This window comes from Doryrhamphus excisus, chromosome 1 (assembly GCF_030265055.1).
Source record: "Doryrhamphus excisus isolate RoL2022-K1 chromosome 1, RoL_Dexc_1.0, whole genome shotgun sequence".
Lineage (NCBI taxonomy): Eukaryota > Metazoa > Chordata > Actinopteri > Syngnathiformes > Syngnathidae > Doryrhamphus > Doryrhamphus excisus.
This window is the reverse complement of record NC_080466.1, coordinates 42,069,686-42,090,069: the sequence shown is the minus strand read 5'-3', so window position 1 is coordinate 42,090,069 and position 20,384 is coordinate 42,069,686. Positions and strand designations below refer to the sequence as shown.

At 39.5% G+C, this 20,384-nt stretch overlaps 1 protein-coding gene across 2 annotated transcripts in view; it reads left to right on the top strand.

Moving 5' to 3' along the window:
- The first annotated feature begins 4,127 nt into the window (after positions 1-4,127).
- Positions 4,128-20,384, top strand: part of LOC131107250 (contactin-4-like) — a 122,242-nt gene continuing 105,985 nt past the window's right edge. For both annotated transcript variants that reach the window (XM_058057228.1, XM_058057146.1), the window contains exons 1-2: positions 4,128-4,570; positions 16,065-16,201. In XM_058057228.1, the coding sequence (XP_057913211.1) occupies positions 16,147-16,201 (55 nt within the window). In that variant the 5' untranslated portion in view covers positions 4,128-4,570; positions 16,065-16,146. The remainder of the gene's footprint in view (positions 4,571-16,064; positions 16,202-20,384) is intronic.

The following is a 20,384-nucleotide window of genomic DNA, read 5'->3' as shown; positions in this document are numbered from 1 at the left end:
TGACGGGTGCACTAGATGATTTTAATACGAGCAAGGTTAAGGGCTTTCTTAAAAACACTCATCCTATGTGAGCACAAACGTACACAGCTCCATTACCACAACAGCCACCTATAAGGCATATCATAAAACGGACATTTAGTCCATAAAACACTATTTAGGAAAGCTTTCCATTTGGCTAAATGGCGCTCTGTGTCAAAGTGTACCCTGACTGATGAATGGCTGCAGACGCATGACTTAATTATGACTGTACAGGAAATACAGTCCATCCCTTGTAATGATCCACATATCCATCGATAAAAAGGCTTGATAAACGCAGACTTCCTGAGCCAGGATGGATAAATACAGCCTGAGTAATGAGACCCGGCTTGCCTGGGATGATGGCTCTGCTCTATATCATATGCTACTCTGTGGTTTGGGGCTGTAGTGGGATGGTTGCTTTAATCCTCAGTATGTGCAATTCCATTTGCATCCAACTTTTTTTTTTTTTTGATACAGTGGTTGTGCTCTGTTACAGAAAATAACCTGGGGTGCAAGGGAGACCATATGGAGAAATTCTAATTTCAGTCATTTGTTTTTTTTTTGAGGGGGGGGGACAAATCCTGCTCTCCCCATGTTAAAACTAACTGCCTCAAAAGTATGCATTTTTGCCTGTTGGCGCACCGTGTATTGATCACCACCATTAAACTACTGTATGTGTTAAAATATGTTACTCCTTCACTTTCTGGACTAATTAACTCATGCAGCAATTAATGTGTCCATTACCCAATGTTTCGGTTCTCTTTTTTTTTTTTTTTTTTTACCAGCTGTAGGTAATGAAAGCTCAACAAACGGGCCATTTACAAGGCATTTGTTGCTAAGAATTCCATTAATTGGGAAAATACACCAGCATTTTATGGTTTCAAAGCTTAACTGCCCAATAGAGATTGTAGAGGTTTGCAAAGTCGTCATTAGCGGTCTCAAGATCTTTCTTCGACAGCCACATAATAGACAGACCGGCCTTTTTTTTTTTCCCCCAGCAAGACATGTCCGTGTAATGGCTCATCGCTCCCATGGGATGGCCTTCATGCTATAATGACAGCAAGACCGTGTAAGGAGATGATATAGAGCAAAGGTCCAGAGTCAGGTTTAAGCATGTAAAACTGTCAGTGCACGGAAGAAGACGTTTCCAGTCCGTGAGGATTAGTCTGTTTGCTGCAGTTATAATATACATGTCAGAGGCTTAGCCAAAGTCTTAGCCAACAGCTGGTCTGCTTTCAATGAGCAGAAAAGCTTAAAACCAAAGTGTTACCTGAGGAATCGTGACGACAGGTTAACATTTGGACCGCTCGCTAACAGACAAAATGCAATACCGAGGAACACAAAACAAGGTCATGGCGCTCCGGTGAGATGCAAAGAAAAAACATAAGGATGGTGAGGGAAAAAACAGGCTAACTGGAGAAAATCCGACAATCACCAAGCAGGTGGATGTGGAAATGGCCTATAAAAAAAATGGCTGGTGAGAAGCTGCACAGCATGCAACAAAAAATGAGGAACGATCTGGCCTTTCCGGCTCATAAACAAGCTCAATTACGGAATGTGACAAGAATGTCACTTTGGTATGTCTAGCTGGATTAACAGTCATGGTTCAACCCATTTTTATTTTATATACAGTATTTGAAGCATTCGTAGTATATGTGCAATGCACATGGTGATTAACTCTTCATTTAGTCCCAGAATTCCTGGCTTCCTGGATAAAAAGGAACCATAAAATCACTTAAATTAAGACAAAAACATTAGACTTACTTTTTCCAGATAACTATATCACTTGTGAAACTTACTACATTAGATGAGAGGACTTTGGATGCACAATGCTGGAGCCCTAGCAGGGCTTCCAAGCATTACATTATTAGTGGGCTCCAAGTGAGAGAGCAGCCGGCGAACTCGATGTCTTCAAGCGCTGCAGGTTCAAAAATTCATTATCGCCCATTCTCCTTATGTCTCTGCTGAAAGTCACAAGTAAATGTGCGAGCTTCTGTGAGTCAGCCAATCCAATGGATGACGGCATGATGTCAAACCAGTGGATCTTGACCAGCCGGGGTTCACATCGAGTAGAAAATGATTTGTATTTCATAAACAGGTAATGAAATGTAGTTTGCTTCACTGGTTACTTTTACCACTCTGGAAGTAACACTGCTTACGTTAATGTTTGCGAAGTAATTATTCTATTTGGAATACATTCTCATTGGAGAGATGCATTTTCTTTATTGAAGTCAATATAAATGCAAATGTTTACATTTCAAATTACTGCTGTCAGAAAAAAAAATTAATGGAATGTTACGCCTCTAAAATCAGCATGAAGAAATGATGTTTTTTTTATATGCACTGCATAGATGCTTGAAGGTAGGCATAATTAGTGTCAAGTAAGTCATTGGGGAATATGAAAGAGTAATATTGTACTCCCGGAAAATATTAAAAAATGCAACATTAATGACCACAATGAATAATAGCAACTTGCCAAAGTCACTCAGCAGCATCCCAAACAGATTTCAAACTGCGAATTGGTGAGACTCCTGCACTTCTTTAGTTCTGGCCGGCTGTGTGATGAGTTCGAGTGTTCACAATTTAGTCTTTAGGTGCCAGTAAACTTAGGCCACTGTACAGGTTTGACAAGGATAAGGGTATTGATTGAAAGGGGACATCAAAGAGGCCATGGACATGTTTAACCTCTGTCAGATATTGCAGGTTATAATCGACCTTTTCTTAGGCTTTGTCTAAACAAAGACAACCACATTTTTCTATTGAATTGTCATAAAAAGATCCATTATGAAGGTTTTTCTCACTGGTGGAGTGGATGGCCACTTTGCCAGTTGTCCTTGGTAGAAAATTGCTGGCTACTCGTTTGGGTGATTAAAAAATTGTGTAATTGCTGCTTTTTTAAATAATGGTTGCTATTTATTAAGTCAGCAGTAATTTTTGATTTTGTCATATTGTAACACTTCTGACAAGATTAATAGTATATTTGTATAATGGCGTTTTTCATTCATTCATTTGCTACCGCTTATCCTCATGAGGAGGAGCCTATCTCGGCTTTCTTCGGGCGTGAAGCGGGCTACACCCTGGACTGGTGGCCAGCCAATCACAGGGCACATATAGACAAACAACCATTCACACTCACATTCATACTTATGGATAATTTGGAGTCGCCAATTAACCTAGCATGTTTTTGGAATGTGGGAGGGTGGAATCGAACTCGGGTCTCCTAGCTGCAAGTCCTGCGTGCTAACCACTCATCTACTGTGCAGCCCTTAATGGCATTTTTGTATTTTTAATTGCTCTGGTGTTGTGTTACTCATTACATTTCATAGGGATGTCCGATATGCCGATATTTTCCAACTCTCAATTTTCCGTTACCGATATCAGCTGATGCTGATATGTGTAAAAAATTAAAGCTAGTCCGACAGAATTGGAATATAAGTCCCGGTTGCCATCATTACTGTTGCTGGTTCACTGTCCGTGCACAAAACCTGCATGGCGCCAAAGGAAATTGCGAAGGCCAGCATTTCGATAAAGACAGTGAGAAGCACCAAGAATTTGATCGCACCAGGATGCACGGAAATTCTGTAGCAACAATAAAGTCCCTCCATTACTAATTTATAATTATTTCTCAGTTTTCTGCATGTAAAACTGCAACTATTTTGTATAAAATTAATTTTATGTTTCTATTTGTGGATGTCTGGAACCGATTAATAGATTTTGAATGAATGGCGGCCGGTCAATTGGAGCATCCCTATAGTTTTTAGAGATAGTACCACATGTGAATGTAAATAGACAATTTAAAAGATTCTGTACTTTTGACAAATACGGTGGCCTTCGAGGGTCAAAATATTGTATATTGTATCTTTTTCAATTGCTGGACCAAAAACATAATAATGTAGATATTTGTTGGTTATTGTCAGCATCATGCTCACAGTTAAGCTTATAGAAATTAAGTTGCATCTCATTTGCACTTTTAGATTGCCCCCCCCCCCCCCCCCCCCACATGTGACTAAGTTCGATGGCGTTTTGTGCCTCACTATTTCAAAGAGTGTCTCATCACCAACTCTGCATCCCAGCATCAACAGTGAGAGGAGGAGGAGGAGGAGGAGGAGAGAGAGAGAGAAGGAGAGAGAGAGCAAAGCAAAGAGAGCCGTGTGAGGAGGAGGGAGTCTGTTACGCTCGGATGGCCGGCGCATTGAGAGGCTGGTCCGGGGAGACTCACAAGACAGGGCTTTTTCCCCCCCTCTTTGAGCCCTCCGGCCGCCAGCGTGCGCCCCGCTCCTCTCGGTCACGGTAGGAGGGAGATCGACCTCGGCGCACCGCAGTGCCAACACCGAGACTTCACTTTCACAGCCTGCGAGACTTCACGCCGTCAAGTCGGCGACTCTGACGGAAAGGGGAGCTTGTGGCATGGAGACACAGTAGTAGTGCTACCGCACGGAGGAACGGGACTGCACCCAAATCTTGGATCACTGGCACTCGGCAGCGACACCTGTGTCGTGGTTACGGATTAATCTCAGGCGTCAAATTCTTGTGTGGAATTAGCGCCAAACAGGTAGGTGTTGATCGTATTTAATCGTTATCATATTCTTATGTCCTTACATTTGGTCATTTTAAACTAAACTATTTAATCAACAAATATCAAGAAGGTTGCGGACTGATTGCCTTCTTCCACTTGCTGCTGATGTGTCCACTTAGTTAGGAAACTATCATAGTGAAAGTTAAAAAAAAAAAAAAAAAAGTAATCTGCATCTCTGCTTCCAGTGCAGATGTTTAGTAATCCCTTTTGGTCGACCCTCCCTAGAATAATCCCTACGGATTTGCAGATTGTAATGGTGCTGCTGTTGACCACCTACTGCATCCACTGCGGGATTGAGCTCTCATATCAATCCTGTTTGGGAAGTTGAGATGAAATTCATCCAAGAAACACCCTCATTTAGCTCATATTGCTTGGATTAGCATTTGGAGAAAAAAAGAATAAAAGATGTGCCGTATGTACAGTACTTGACTTTGACCACTTACAAAGCACACCTGTACCAGTGTTGGACGGTTACCTTGGCGACCATCAATTGGACCCATGGGTCCATGCTGTGTCTTGTTGAAATTAGGGAGAATATGAGCCACAAGTTATGGGCACATATTCTCCTCTGTTATTTGTTTGTCATTGACTTTAAGAGCCAGCGTTCAACAAGTGCAATGATCATAAATGCATACAACACAATGCAAACTGATTAGTACGGTTCAGATTAATCTGATTAATACCGTGCAATAATTTAAAAGAGAGTTATGAGTAGTCTGATGGCGAGGGCAGCAGCTTGAGCAAAGCACAGACTTCACTGTCTCAGTGGGTGGGTGGTGCTCTGGTGATTATTAGATATATACATAGATATGTACATGTACTGTATATATATTTATTCAGGGTTGTTGAAGCTGTGGTGGTGGGCTGCGTGGGAGCGGCCATTATGACAATAAGAAGATTTATTTATTTATAGTATTTGTTAACTTATTTGACTTTTTTCAACAGAATCGAGAACATTGCAAAATTGTTAATTTAATGTCAAAATTAAACTGAATCTAAGAAGTGGAGCCTCCTTTTGTCACCTGACCTATTTTTTGTTATTATATATCACTATTTTGATGGTTATTAGGGTTAACATTATGTCACTCTATGGTTACATCACCTTATACTTCTGTATGTAAAAAAATAAAAATAAATGATTAATAATAAATTCCAGGAAGACAGGAAGTGAACAAATGTAACAGTAACAGATTGTAAAAGTACCAGATGGAGGGGTAGGATTTAATAAGCTTTTGGACATGTGGAACCGTGAATAGATTATGGGATGCATTCTATTGTAACCCGATGCATGCTCAAATAAAATTAAACCATTACCATTACCAATTTTATTGAAGTGAAACAAAAAGTATTTTAAATGATAACAAGAGAGCAAGATTGTTAGCATGTAGCCCAGGAACGTGAGATGTTGCCAGTGAGGCGGTGGGAGCCAGGCAAAATGTGGAAACAAAGATGCCAGCAAGTCGAATGAGACTGAAATGCGAGCGATCACAAACGTTGGCATAGATAGGCCTAGCCTGTTTTTCATTCTTTTAATAATAAGGAACAAAGTAAACATCATCGAGAGACGAGTTGCGTACGTTTATCTGGTTATATGCAAGTGCCAACATCGAAATGAAGTGCAGTAAAAGTGATATTTTATTATTATTATCATAATATATGATGCTATATTGTGTATATTATGTAAGACACTTCATTAATTGTACTGTATTTTATTCATCATATTTTTTGCTGATCTGCATTTTGCTGACTTTGACTATTACTTTAACATTTGCATCAGAATCCCACCTCCATCTCACACTTATGGTTCCGTACTCTGGTCTGACCCAAATATGAAAAATTGTCATCTTCCATGGCGTAGTATGTCACCAAAAGCAAAGCTGCTGGGTTGAATCTAGAGCTAGTTCATTGATAATTCGAAGATTAATCCACTATCCAACAAATCACCAATGATTTTGGGATTCGATTAATTGGTTTTTGGTTCAAAAATGCAAGTATTCCTGATTCCAGCCTCTAAAATTTGAATATGATTTAATCCCATTTGTGTGTTAGTCATAACCAGTTATTCGCACACATCAACTTTGACTTTGGTGATCAATATTTTTGCCTCTTTTCTGATATGTCGAATTTGTTCTTTTCTATGTAATCTGATGTTTTTGCTGACTCAGATTTCTCCAAAAGCTTGAATAATATACCTTTAAAGAGTGCAGTTTCCATATCCACATCAATGAAGCACTTAGCCGTGAAAAATTACAGCAAAGAACGTGCAGAAATTCCAAATATGGTATATATACGGCATAAATGCGTCTCTCGGTTCTGCTCACGTACCCTCTGTGTGTGACAGAGTGCTCCACGGACGTGTGCACCAGGCAGCCTGTTGGTGTGCATCTATGAATCTCAAGACCGCGACAGCTTTCTAGGAACAAAATATTGTCTTTTTTCATTATAACATTATAACAAATTGTAATCGATTCACCCACCTAGATCCAATTCTTGGAGCAACCTGTATGTATTTCTTTTATGTGAAATGCAGCTCAATGCTATTAAAATACAGACATTGTTATTATAAACCTACTTCCTGAATATTCTGGCTTTAGTTTATCATCAAGGTTGAAGTATTATAATTTTAAGAAACAAATATACAGTATCACAATGTTACCAAAAGTGGGGGAAAGGCTGCATATTGTGAATGCCCACCAATGGTGTTCTTCCTTAACCCATTTTCTGCAGCTTGAAGTTAGTCATTGCATATTCAACAGATGTTCACTACGATGTGAATTATTAATGAATGAAACCCTAATGCTGCAGTATAAAGTGTTGTTGCAAATTCCCTCTAAGAGGTGGGGCACACCATGGACTCACTAAAGGGGTGAAAAAAGTAATATAATTTTACTTTACTGTTACTTTGAGGGGGGCCGAGTGGTTAGCATATTGGCCACACAGTCAGGAGATCGGTTAGATCTGGGTTCCCATCTCCGTTGGGCATCTCTGTGTGGAATTTGCATGTTCTTCCCGTTGGTGGGTTTTCTCCAGGTACTCCAGCATTCTTCCTTATTCCAAAAATATGCATGTTAGGTTAATTGGTGACTCCGAATTGTCCATAGTTATGAATGATTGTTTGCCCTGTGATTGTCTGGCGACTAGTTCCGGATGTACCTCGCCTGGGATGGGCTCCAGCACACACCCCACGATCTTAATGAGGCTAAGCGGCATAGAAAAATGGATGGCTGGATATGAATTTGAGAAGCAGTAGTTCCACGATCAGAGTTCAATGTGGTATGGTCCAGAAGGCCCAGATGTACCACTTCACAGGGAAATGGCTTTTTTTAATGGTCTGCCGGGGCAAGTCAACAAGGCAGTCAAAAGTGATGAAACATTGAAGTGACATCAAAAATATCATGGGAGAGCAGCATTTACAGGCCCAGCATGAAAAAATAATCATATGGTTTCCAGTAGAAGTACTGAAGAAATGTGCCATCAGTGTCCTCTTTAATTACTGTCTCTCCAGGAAAGCCAACATGGGCTATCCGAGGAATTAAGCTGTAGTGATTCCAAAATTCCAATGTTTTTCTTTGTATTTCTATTTAACGAAAAAAATTAAAAAATCCAGATTTAAGGTTGAATGTACAGTTAATCAATGAATGAATGATTAATCTTTTGTATTTTATTCATTGTTTTTTTATTTGAAAATGTAATGTAAATATCATTTTAATTTCCTTTTCCAGCCACAAAAGCAGACCTATTGTATTTGTGTTTTTTGCCTATTTTTGATATGCCGGGGACCAAACCACTATTATTGGTTATTGGTTTGATTTGGTCCAGCTTGGACAACTTTGGTGTCCAAACTGTGGCCCGGAGGCCATTTGTGGCCCACAGCTTGTAGTTATAGGCCACGTCAGTTCGAAGAAATTGCCCAGAAGTGAAGAAGTGGAGCGGCACGGCGGTCTAGTGGTTAGCACGCAGACCTCACAGCTAGGAGACCAGGGTTCAATCCCCACCCTCGGCCATCTCTGTGTGGAGTTTGCATGTTCTCCCCGTGCATGCGCGGATTTTCTCCGGGTACTCCGGTTTCCTCCCACATTCCAAAAACATGCTAGGTTAATTGGCGACTCCAAATTGTCCGTAGGTATGAATGTGAGTGTGAATGGTTGTTTGTCTATATGTGCCCTGTGATTGGCTGGCGACCAGTCCAGGGTGTACCCCGCCTCTCGCCCGAAGACAGCTGGGATAGGCTCCAGCACCCCCAGCGACCCTTGTGAGGAAAAGCGGCAGAAAATGAGAATAGTGGAAAAGTGGAAATAGTATGACAAAAAAACTATGAAAATAATAGTTACAATCATAGTTGTGTATTTTTTTCTTTACCAACACACTCACTTTCTATGTTAGACCATTTACTTATCTTTATTGTGTACTAATCCACTGTACATCACTGGTTTCAGTTGTTATTCCACATTGTTACACAGTTTTACAGTTTTTATATCACAATTATGCAATTTAGTCTCTTGCAGTGTTATATTTGATCCACACAATTTGGCAATTCTGTTGATGTCTGACCACACCAACTGTACTAAAGCGAACTCAAGTGTGATTAAAAAGCTACGTTCAAAGCACCAGCACCTGCAAAGTCCTCCCAGTATGATGTCGTGCAGCGATACACCTATTCAAATTATGCAAGCATGTAATGATAATGCATCTCATTGTCAATCAAAGCTTAGTTGTATTTCATCATTAGAAAGCATTGTGTTTAAGCTGGATATAATTAGGGTAAAATCTCGTCAGGTCAGCTCAGGTAACATGACTGTATTAACAATTATGCAAGGTTCTGGAGATGAATGAAAACTATCAGGATAGAATTTGAATGCATTTTTTTAAAATCTCAGATTTATTTTTGGTGATTAATTTCACCATTTTTCATATATGCATCCAGCCTATCCCACCTGACTTCAGGTGAGAGGTGCGGGATGCAAAGGATTGGTCGCCAGTCAGTCAGTGATGGGAACCATTAGCCAACCACAAGGCCACCCTGCAGCCCCCTTCTTGATATAAAAGATATGGAAATGTTGAAAACGTTAAAAAGAAAGCGTATCATAAAGATGGAAGTACTTGGTCTCTTCATTCCTGCCATTGAAAAGAGTTGGTGTGCATGTGCTTATTTGAGTAGAATGTGCAGGTCTCTCAGTGCCGCTGATCGTGCTCTCTGTGTTCATTTTGAAAAGAAAAAGAAGATCCAAGGCCAGCGAGAAAGCACCACTTTCTGCTAATTTATCAGGTCTCATTGGCTTTCATTTGTAATCCAATCATATTAGTATAATAGCCCTGTTTTAAGATGCTTTATGACGCTCGGTAACTTCCAGGCCTTTGAATCCAAAGCTCTGCAGTATTCAGAGAAGTCTACACAGATCTTCTGAGCCTGCAATGTTTCCTAATTCAAACATTGTTGCACACTGTCTCTCCTTGGGAATGACTTTAATTGAGTGCTTAATAAGACTCACACACCAACAACCAACTTCAGAGGGGGATTTGAGCTGTGGGACTGTTGAATTATTAATTGGACTTATATAAGATCTAGAAACATCTCCATTCCCCAAAAAAGAAAAAGAAGGAAAATATCAAAAGATGTGCTTCATGAGTGATACTGATAGTTTACATTAGCATTAACTTCAATGCAAATGTGTCTTCTGTTGTTGTCGGATCACGGTGTGCTATTTGTATGAGCATTGTCTGAATCAAAAGTTGGGAAGTATGGTGGGTTAGTGGTGGTGCTCTGCTACCCGCTTTCCACCGTACCAAACCTCGGTACTGGTGCAGGTTTGTACTATGCTGGAGTTGAACCGGTGTTGGCCAGGAGCTGACTCTGCAGCAGTTTCACTGAAAGCTGCGTCATTACGTCACAGGGTTGTAAACAACAAAAGGCACATTTATTTGATCCATTGTCCGGATGGAAATCAGTTGGAAGTTGGAAAATTCCTAATCTTTTGCCAGAATTTGAAAAACATTTATAGCTATATTGCTGTGTGTTATATTCAAATAAATTATAAATGTCCATTAAGAATACAATATTAGTTCTTAAACATTAAAACAGTGACCAAATATTTGCCTCAAATAACATATACACTGGGCGGCACGGTGGTCTAGTGGTTAGCGCGCAGACCTCACAGCTAGGAGACCAGGGTTCAATTCCACCCTCGGGCATCTCTGTGTGGAGTTTGCATGTTCTCCCCGTGCATGCGTGGGTTTTCTCCGGGTACTCCGGTTTCCTCCCACATTCCAAAAACATGCTAGGTTAATTGGCGACTCCAAATTGTCCATAGGTATGAATGTGAGTGTGAATGGTTGTTTGTCTATATGTGCCCTGTGATTGGCTGGCGAGTCCAGGGTGTACCCCGCCTCTCGCCCGAAGACAGCTGGGATAGGCTCCAGCACCCCCCGCGACCCTCGTGAGGAAAAGCGGTAGAATGAATGAATGAATGAACATATACACTGATCCACAGCATGCCAAACATGCTCAGTGGGTGACATGTTGGGTTGTTTGCAGCTTCCAGTAATTGTGTACACATTCTTGCAACATGGGGCCGTGCATTATCATGCTGCAACATGAGGTGACTTTTGTGGATGAATAACAAAACAGTGGGCTTCAGGCTCTCGTTGCAGTATCTCCAATAAAATGCATGCATGTGTTGTGGATGTTGTGGATGTCCCATGGTGGCAGTGGGGTTATGGTACGGGCAGACACGGGTGCATTTTACAGTATTGATAGCATTTTGGAGATAGTGAGCATGTGATTTATAACAATAAACTTAGTAGGAGGTGAGTACTCGACTTCTGCCTCAGGTGTTGTGTTTTCCATTTTAAAAATACTATTTCAAGCACAGTTTTAAGCCTTGGTACCTATTTGGCACAGGTACGTATATGATAAAATTAAAATGATACCCAACTCAGTTGGAAATTGGGAAGTCTGTGCTTCCCCACGGAGATGCCTGCTAGGACCGCTGAAGAAAATAAATGGGTTGGTTTTTGAACATTTTCAGCAAGCTATAATATCGTCATCGTTTTAGTCACTATGATCGTGATGTTCTATTTCATACAGTTAAGCCCAAGACTGAGATAAGTGCAGGGATGACCTGAATACGCCATACATCCAATATCCTTGTAGCATTGAAGACCATTCCATTCCAAATTCAAAATGCAATTAGAGCAAAAATTATCATAACACTGATTTTCTATAAGGGCTTCATGTGAAAATGAATTAGTAATGAGTGTCCTTGCCGCCAACATATTATTTCTGACACTGTCCTCTCTGTGGCACTTGCAGCATCCGCTGTAGCAGCATCTGCATGTCTGTGTTCCTCGATCTTTGCTTTGTCTTTTTTAAAGTAAGCAGCCATTTTTCAAGTATGCATTTCGCATTTAACATGGGTTTATAATGCTGAGTCACCTGCCCACATTCGAACGAGAAGTGTGATTTAAAAGGGAAATTGTCTGCAGGTGAGCATGCAGACTATAATAAATTGGTTAAGTCCTTGGACACAAGACATTTTTAACTTTTGCTGTATGCATAGAAACGACACCTCTGGTGTTTCTTGAGTAATCTACTCCAACAAGCTCGCTAGCTCTTGGCAAGGTGGATGGTGAGTAGCTTTAGACTGATGAGTTGTGACAGACTATAAGATAGCTGGTATACGTGAAACTGCCCGAGGAAACATCAGTACTATCCTGGCCTCTGGAGAAGTAGGCTGGGGTCAGGCTTGTGCAAAAACACATTTTGCTCCTCTTGGAAATGAAAGAAAGCCAAAAAAAATACAAGCAGGGTTTGCAGGTTAAGAAAAAAATATGTTGTATGGCTGGGTGCGTGCCTGGAGAGCGGTGAGGCATGCGGTGTTCAGCGGTCAAAATGCGTGTCACTCTCTGGTGGGGGACGGCACTGATGTGATAATGAATTTATTTGTCCTAATATTTTGGGGCAAATTGGCTGGAGCACCTCGTCTCCACGGCCAGTCAGGACACAGAGCCAAACACAATTTGATGAGCTTAATTAATACATAGTTATGATTTCCATCCAGTTGGCTGATTTGACATGAATATAATATCTTATATTTGTCTGATAACTTTTATCACCAACACAGACTGACATGAACACGTCCAGTCGTCCCTCGTTTATCACTCATCCCTCGTTTGGTTTCAGACCCAACTGCGATAGCAGGACAAATGGAATATTTTCATAGTTAGAGCATTGTAAACCTGATTATGACCTTGTAATACGGTTTTAAACATTATTAAACATGAAAACCAACAACATTCTAATTTTAATTTTAATGTAAGGAATGTTTTACAGTCCACGATGACGACATATGAGAAGGAATTTTATTTTCGAACGAAGCCCACCGTAAATACACATTCTCCACACACCGGGAACACACTCATGTGACTGTTTTTCAAAATAAGAGTGCGGTTTTCCCCATGTCTGCATTAACAAAAACAAGAGTTTCATAAAAAGAAGGATTATTCCTAAGAATTCCTAATTCTTAGCTGCCCTGCAGGGTGCCTGGCGTAAAAACACAATCATGATAATAATAATAATAACACATTTTATTTATAGGCGCCTTTCAGGACACCGTGAGGAGTTGTTAAAATAAATAAAACACATCCTTTTCAGTCAATGGCAAGAAATATTACTTTAGTTTGTAATACAATAATATTTGTATTCATAGTAAGGATGAGGGCTAGTATATGTAGAAGATGTAAATTTATATACCTTCCAATACAACTATATATGTAAATATATAAGGTATTTCACTTACTTCAATCGAATGAATCCACTCCAATGGAATGCGCTAGTGTTGGTCTTTCAAAGATTTAGATTTGTTTTATTATTGTAATTAAATATTTTAGATAACTAAATAAAAATCATCCAAATAACTAAATCCTCCATTGAATAAAACTACCTCTGCAGTTTTGTGTGACTGCAAAGGACGTGTGCCTGAGATCGGGCCCCCCACTGACAAGGATTAGCATACGAAAGTCACACCAAGTCAGGCTGACTGCAGAAAATGGCTGTGTGGAGTATTTTCGTGTGTCTTGCAGCGTCTTGCTGATACAGGGCCGATTTGCCGGCTCTACGCTTTTTCCACATTCTCCCGCATACGTCCATTTTCATTCAGTGATCGTTCTGGGGTGGGGGCCTACACAGAGGTGTGGCTTGCCATGATGCGTATGTTTTAATTAAACTAAAGAGTTTAACCCAATAATTTAAATACCACTGTCAAGACGCTATTTTGACTGCCCTTTGCTCCGCTGCCTTGAAGGCCCCACAGTTGCTATGAGACGTAAAAGTGAAACTTCACAAACTATACATTTTATATTTTTCATGTGCTTATGTGCATATTGAAGATACTTCTGGAGCTGAATCTAATCTACAGGCATTCTTATTACAAATATTGATTTAAAATTGAAGACATCAACATCAACGTATGTGGTCTTGGGACAAAACCCTCGCCAAGAGCAGGGATCTACTGTACTACTACACCACCATATTTGCCGTATTTAAACATTGTGCCCCCATTGATTGTTATATAAATAAAAAAAAAAAACAGCCACACCTCAAATAGTACTTTTTGTACTTTCATAAACAAAACAATGTATGTGATGCTACGAGGTAGGTGTCATTATATGACCATGACGGACATGGCCATTTGTCCCAGCAGACATCATTAACATAACACACACAGCTTGCAGAGTAGATATTGACTCTGTAAAGCTAAGGTTTACAGATTGGGGTCAAAAAGACGAGTTCAGCACTACTGGAGAAAACTATTGGAGAATTAAGAATTTGGTATTTAAAAACTCAAAGTTCGACATCAATGTTTTCCATGCAGAATTATGGATTATATAAAACATTATTGGATTAAATGAGTGATCTTTGTTTCCTTTTTTTAAAAAATTTGGTATTGAAATTGGTATTTTTAGGCGCCACCATCGAGGTCTCACATTAGAAAAATGAGGACATGGTTTTTAATTTCATATTTCAAGGTTCATGTTAATCTCCGAAAAATCGAAACAGCTGTGATTGGCTGGCGACGAGTCTGGGGTGTACCGCACCTCTTGCCGGAAGACAGCATTCCAGCATTAGTGAGGACAAACAGTAGAGGAAAAGGATGATGGATGGATGGATGGATGCACTGTTTTCCCATTTAGTCCCGTCTTACTAAATGCTTTGTACAAACCTAATGTATAAAATTAACATTGGCTTAGAATATTAAAAGAGGTTCGTTCACTGACTCAAGAGCCGTTATTACACGAGGCCTAGAGCTTGGTGCTTTTATCAGACACACTTTAATATGCATAAAAATGCTCTCTAGGAGGAAGTCACAGCCCTGCACCATTGATGTACCCAAGACAGACTCTGACAAGCCTCTTAATGATGTATGAAGATTAAAGGCCTCGTTTCTGGAGGTGGAGACGAATGTCTGAGCTGGAAGGAGCAGTAGACATGATAAATGATTAATGTCGCTCAAATCATTTCTGGTACATTTTGTAGTGGTTCTGTTTGGCTCTCACTTGATGTATTTGTGTTTTCTGCAGTGCATCATACTAAAGGTACACTCATTATTGTATTTATTTCAAGTGTCAAGAATAACTGGAATTAACATATCTTTATATACAGCCTTGTTTCCTTAAGGAATATTTTTTTCTCCTCCCCCAGCCCGGAACTCTGGGTTTGTTTTGGTAGTTTTAGTCTGTTTTTATCATATATATTTTTGAATGTATCCATTTATCCATCCATTTATTGAATACATTTCTTCAATCACCGAGGCCGACTGCTGGTCAGACATTGTTTACTAGCGATCCTATACTGTATTCAAATTCACTGCTCATATAAACATAATTGAGCTATTCACAGAATTTATGGGCCTGCAAGCAGAAATTAGACAATCATATTATCCATTATAGTTATTATATTATTATATATTTCCTTCATATATTTTATTCCGCTGCAACAAGTGCTGGACGTAATTGACGAACAAAGTTGAAAACGAGCCACTTGAATAGGAACCCCCCTTCGCCCCATAACGTGCAAAGAACGCCAGCAAATGTTTAATCGCTGGATTGGTCTCGGTGACGGGAAGTGTGTTATTTTTCTTTGGTAACATTCCACGTAACCATGGCGATGTAACTGGGAAACAAAGCTGGAAATGGCCACTTTATTAGGAACCCATGCTTCTGGCTCTACCAGGCATAACGCTGGGATAAGCAACAGGCAGTCCCATTCCAAATTTCCATTTAATCTTTAACTAGTTACTATATGATTCTATATATTTTATCATAAAATTTATAAATTTATTATTGTCAGATTATGTGGAAGTCAATCGCTTATGAATCAATTGCTTTGTGTATTTTGCTGTAATTTCTCATTTTCATATTATGATGACACAAATATGATCACCATACTCATAACAATTTTGTATTTTGTCGACAGAACGACATCCCAGTAGCGTGCCAATTGGATGCTATACATTTGTGACTGGATGTGAGGCTCCCTTGACCCTTTCCGACTGAAGATGATGTTGCTATGGAAAGTCCTGGTGCTGCAGTCACTTACGTGGTGCCTTGCAGGTAAAGTATTTATCCGTTTTTTTTATAACTGTTGATGTCAAAGGTGCCTTTGTGATTTGAGAGTCATGTTTCGTGTGTTTCTGGGCCAGGTAATGAGCTGAAAGGAATACTTTTTTTTTTTTTTTACAATAACTATGGGACCCGGTGTTGCCATCAGAGAATTGATGAAAAGCGGTCCACTAAGCTAAAGTTAATTTCCATTTAAGGACCGAAATAATACTAATTATTTTAAGTCAAAATAGCAACTAAATGCTGATTAATATTTTTCTTGAATATATCCATATTTGGTAAGGTGGGAAAGTTACTGCTAACGTTTTTAACCCGTAATCCACAACCTTTATGTGAGAGGTGAACATATGTTTTTTTCTCTTTTCTATGCATTCTAAAGATATAAAATCAGCTAAAAAGAGGCAGCTAAGAATTCTTGGGACACACACATTGTTTTTATATCTTTAGAATGCACGGATTAGCAAACATTTTCTCATAGTTTAAAAAAAATCTTCTCGCCAAGAATGTTGTTGAAACAGTTTTCTGTAGTGTTTTGCTTTGGTGTCATTTGAGATACTCAGAGATGTTGTTGTCCTCAGGGCATGTTGTTTTCACATACACAGAGAAATATAATCATTAAATAGATGATAATTCTCAATCGGGATTGATGCTGTAAGATAATTATTAATTTAACAATGTGGTTGTAGCAGTGCTGTATAACTGCATTGCATCAGAACTGTTATTATTATTATTATTATTAGCAGTAGTATTATGATGCAGTGCAGTACAGCGCCACTGCGACATCCAGCCATTCATAAACAATTGGCGGAATTCCATAAAGGAATTGCCAAATGGTATTTAGTGCCCAAATTGGTAGAAACATAAAACATGGCATATGAGAGGCTGTCAATCTTGTTGATCTTTTACTCTGCAGTTGCTATGAAACACTTTCATTTGCGCTGCCCGATGCACTCTGGCATTGGTCACAATATGACTGAGAACTTTGTATATAATTTGTATATTTGCAAATAACAACAGCGGAATGGGTATATACCGGTAAGTCTTTCAACTTGGATGAGCACATACACCTTGCTAGTATTTCCCCATTGGGAATAAATTAGATGTACCTTGACATGCAGCATTTGTTTACTGCGGTGTATGTTGTCAGTGTCTTTGTAAATGCAGCCAAAGGGTGTAAAGTAGTGAAGATAATGGGCACACAGCCAACACTACAGTCCGGTTTTTCTGCGTAATAGAGAACTTTTTTCTCCCAACATTGTCTTTATCATTTATTGTTATTAAATATTTTAGTTTTTTTTTTATAAAGCATTAAAAGTTAAGTAAGAGTTTGGATGATTACCGTATTTTCCGGACGATATGTCGCACTTTTTTTCATAGGTTGGCTGTTCCTGCGACTTATACTCCAGAGCGACTTATAAATGAAAAAACTGTTTATGTTCCATAAACATGTTGAAATGTTGTATTCTCGTGTTAAACGATGCCAAGGTTTCAGATTTGCACAGAAGTTTGGGATGGCTGTGAACGCTCGATTTCAGGGAGCTTTTTCGAACACTGGCTCTTTGTGATGTCACTTCCTTGTATGGGCATGCGCTGTAGGCCAGATACGCTCCAGGACTGCCCTTCCCACAGCTGCGCTTCACTCTGTTTATGGTTGTTAGCTATTGCTCCCAGGAAGGAAAGATATTTTCATCTGTCAATGACTGTTTTTGTGAACGTGACCATGAAATATCCGCTAAATTGTTGCTGAAACCAGAAGCAGTGTGCTCTTTTCGGGGTCCCTTTAATAGTTACCACGTGTATATGTATATATAACAATGGCAGCTTTCATCATATGCACTCATCTTTGTCCATTTACGGAGAGGAAGTGTTCAAAAATAGGTGTACCGCACTTCAACCTTGGAGCCAGTGAGGCAGGAGGCCTACCGGGCACGTAGTTGAGGAGATCCGCCCAGTCCGAGTCACCTTTGCGCATCACAGACACAGACGGGCAGGGCCGGGCGGCCATTGTCACACGCTTATACAGTATATATTATTATATATATGTACTTTGTTGCTGAATTTCTCGCCTTTCACCCACTTTTAGGCAAACTGTCCGTCACTTCAAATATGTTCAGTGCCAGAAATGGGACATTACTTTGCGGCAATGGCTTTTTGCCAGCCTGGACAGACACACACACACACACAGTGGCCAGGACTAAAACTTTCATGTTCTGAAGTTATGTTTTGGCAATAACAAATCCTTGTGGTAAAAGCAAGTGTGGATTTTACATCCTGTGAAAAACAGGGTCAATGAGTACACATCCGCAGTGCTACTATATTTTTAAACCTCGCAGCGAAAGCATGCGAGCCTGCTGAGACCTGCCATCAGCTGCAGCCTTGAAATGTTCTCAATTGATTAAAATAGATTTATCCTCCTTACAATTTGCCACAAATGAATATTTGTTTTTTAAGCCTTTTCTATTCAGAGTGTCTTTCATAGTTTGAGTCACCAGATAAGAATATTAAAGTACATTTGACATCTTGACTTTGTACGAGGGGATTATTCTCCTATTCATCCAACTTATCTGTTTGTAACAAAACACACTTTACTGTGGTTGCTACAGCCCCCATATGGATTAGGAAGATAGCTGGAAATTACTGACTACTGGGGAGAGCGTTGTGCAGTCTGCGGCCCAAAAGCTTGGCATCCATGCTGGAGAATTGTAGAGAATTTTACAGTAGATATTTGCCGTCAACGTGCAAACACGTGGAGTGACTTTGTTATTAACTATTAGGGGGATTCAGGACATGAAATGCATTACTGAAAGTTGAAATTGATTACTTCAATTCTACAAGTCATTTAAAATGCCAACTATAGCCCACGCCCTGAACTACACAATACGCTATAGCAGAGGTAGGGAACCTATGGCTCGGGAGCCAGGTAGGGCTCTTTTGATGACTGTATCTGGCTCTCAAGCATTTCTTACCACAATAAAAATGTATTTTTGCTAACATTTTAAAGTAAACATCACAGAAATCACTGTTAAAAATATTCAAAATCAACAACTTTCTTATGCATTTTAATCCGTCCATCTATTTTCTACTGCAATACGGCCGACCATATCTATCTTTCCTGATGATATTTTCCAGGTCAAACACCAAAACTCGATTATTACTGGGTAGTAATACGGTAATACGGTAGTGTACCTCGCTCATTAAGATGTAAATTAAATGTAAACTTTCCTCCTTTAGTCAAATAGTCACCTAGCTAAAGCTGCAGAACCAAGCCTTCTGATGAAGATGGCCAAAAGAATGAAACACATGTACGGAGTATGGTGCAAAACCATGCAGCAGCAGAAGTTGCATTAATGGCAACAAGTATTTGATTTATTATTGGACACTGCGCTGCTCACAAAAGTGTGCTGGCCACACCCCATTAGCGTGGGGTAGTGTGCCTGGTCTACGTAATTAGAGCCCGTTATATCTAAAACTGTTGGTCTTACATAAAAATATGTAACATTCACATAAAAAAAACATTTTATTGCATTCAATGTTTAAAAAAATGTATACGGCTCTCACAGATACACATTTTAAAATATCTGGTCTTCATGGCTCTCGTAGCCAAAAAGGTTCCCGACCCCTGCGCTATAGTATAGTCCAATAGTCGACTATTCTAAGACACCCCTAGAGTGATGTCACATCAAGTTTAGCTTAGTCTCTCACCTAAACATGGCGGGTTTTTTTTTTTCTCTGGAATGTTGTTTCCTGTGTGACTGGCTGGCTTCAAAACACCTACAAACATTATTTATAGTAAGTTTAAATGTTATCACCCATACGCCTTGTAAGTTAGTGTGTGTGGTACGTGACGATAGATACGACACCTTGGCTTTAATATTTGATCACAGCTTTCTCTCAAATTACACTCAAGAAAAGGTCAGGTACAAGCACACAGGAAGTAAAATTAGATTGAATTTTCATTTTTATTTCTATTCTTAAAACAATAATATAATGTAACCAAGACATATAACAAGTATCTCTCAAGCTGTAACACAAACCCTCTCCCCGCACAAAACACACACACTTGTTGCAGTAAATTTTTTTTCTTTACGAGCAACAAAACTAAGAATTTGTTTATGAAGTTAACAACTAATCCCAACAGATATTTGCATTGAAAAATGCAAATCTGACAGAGAAT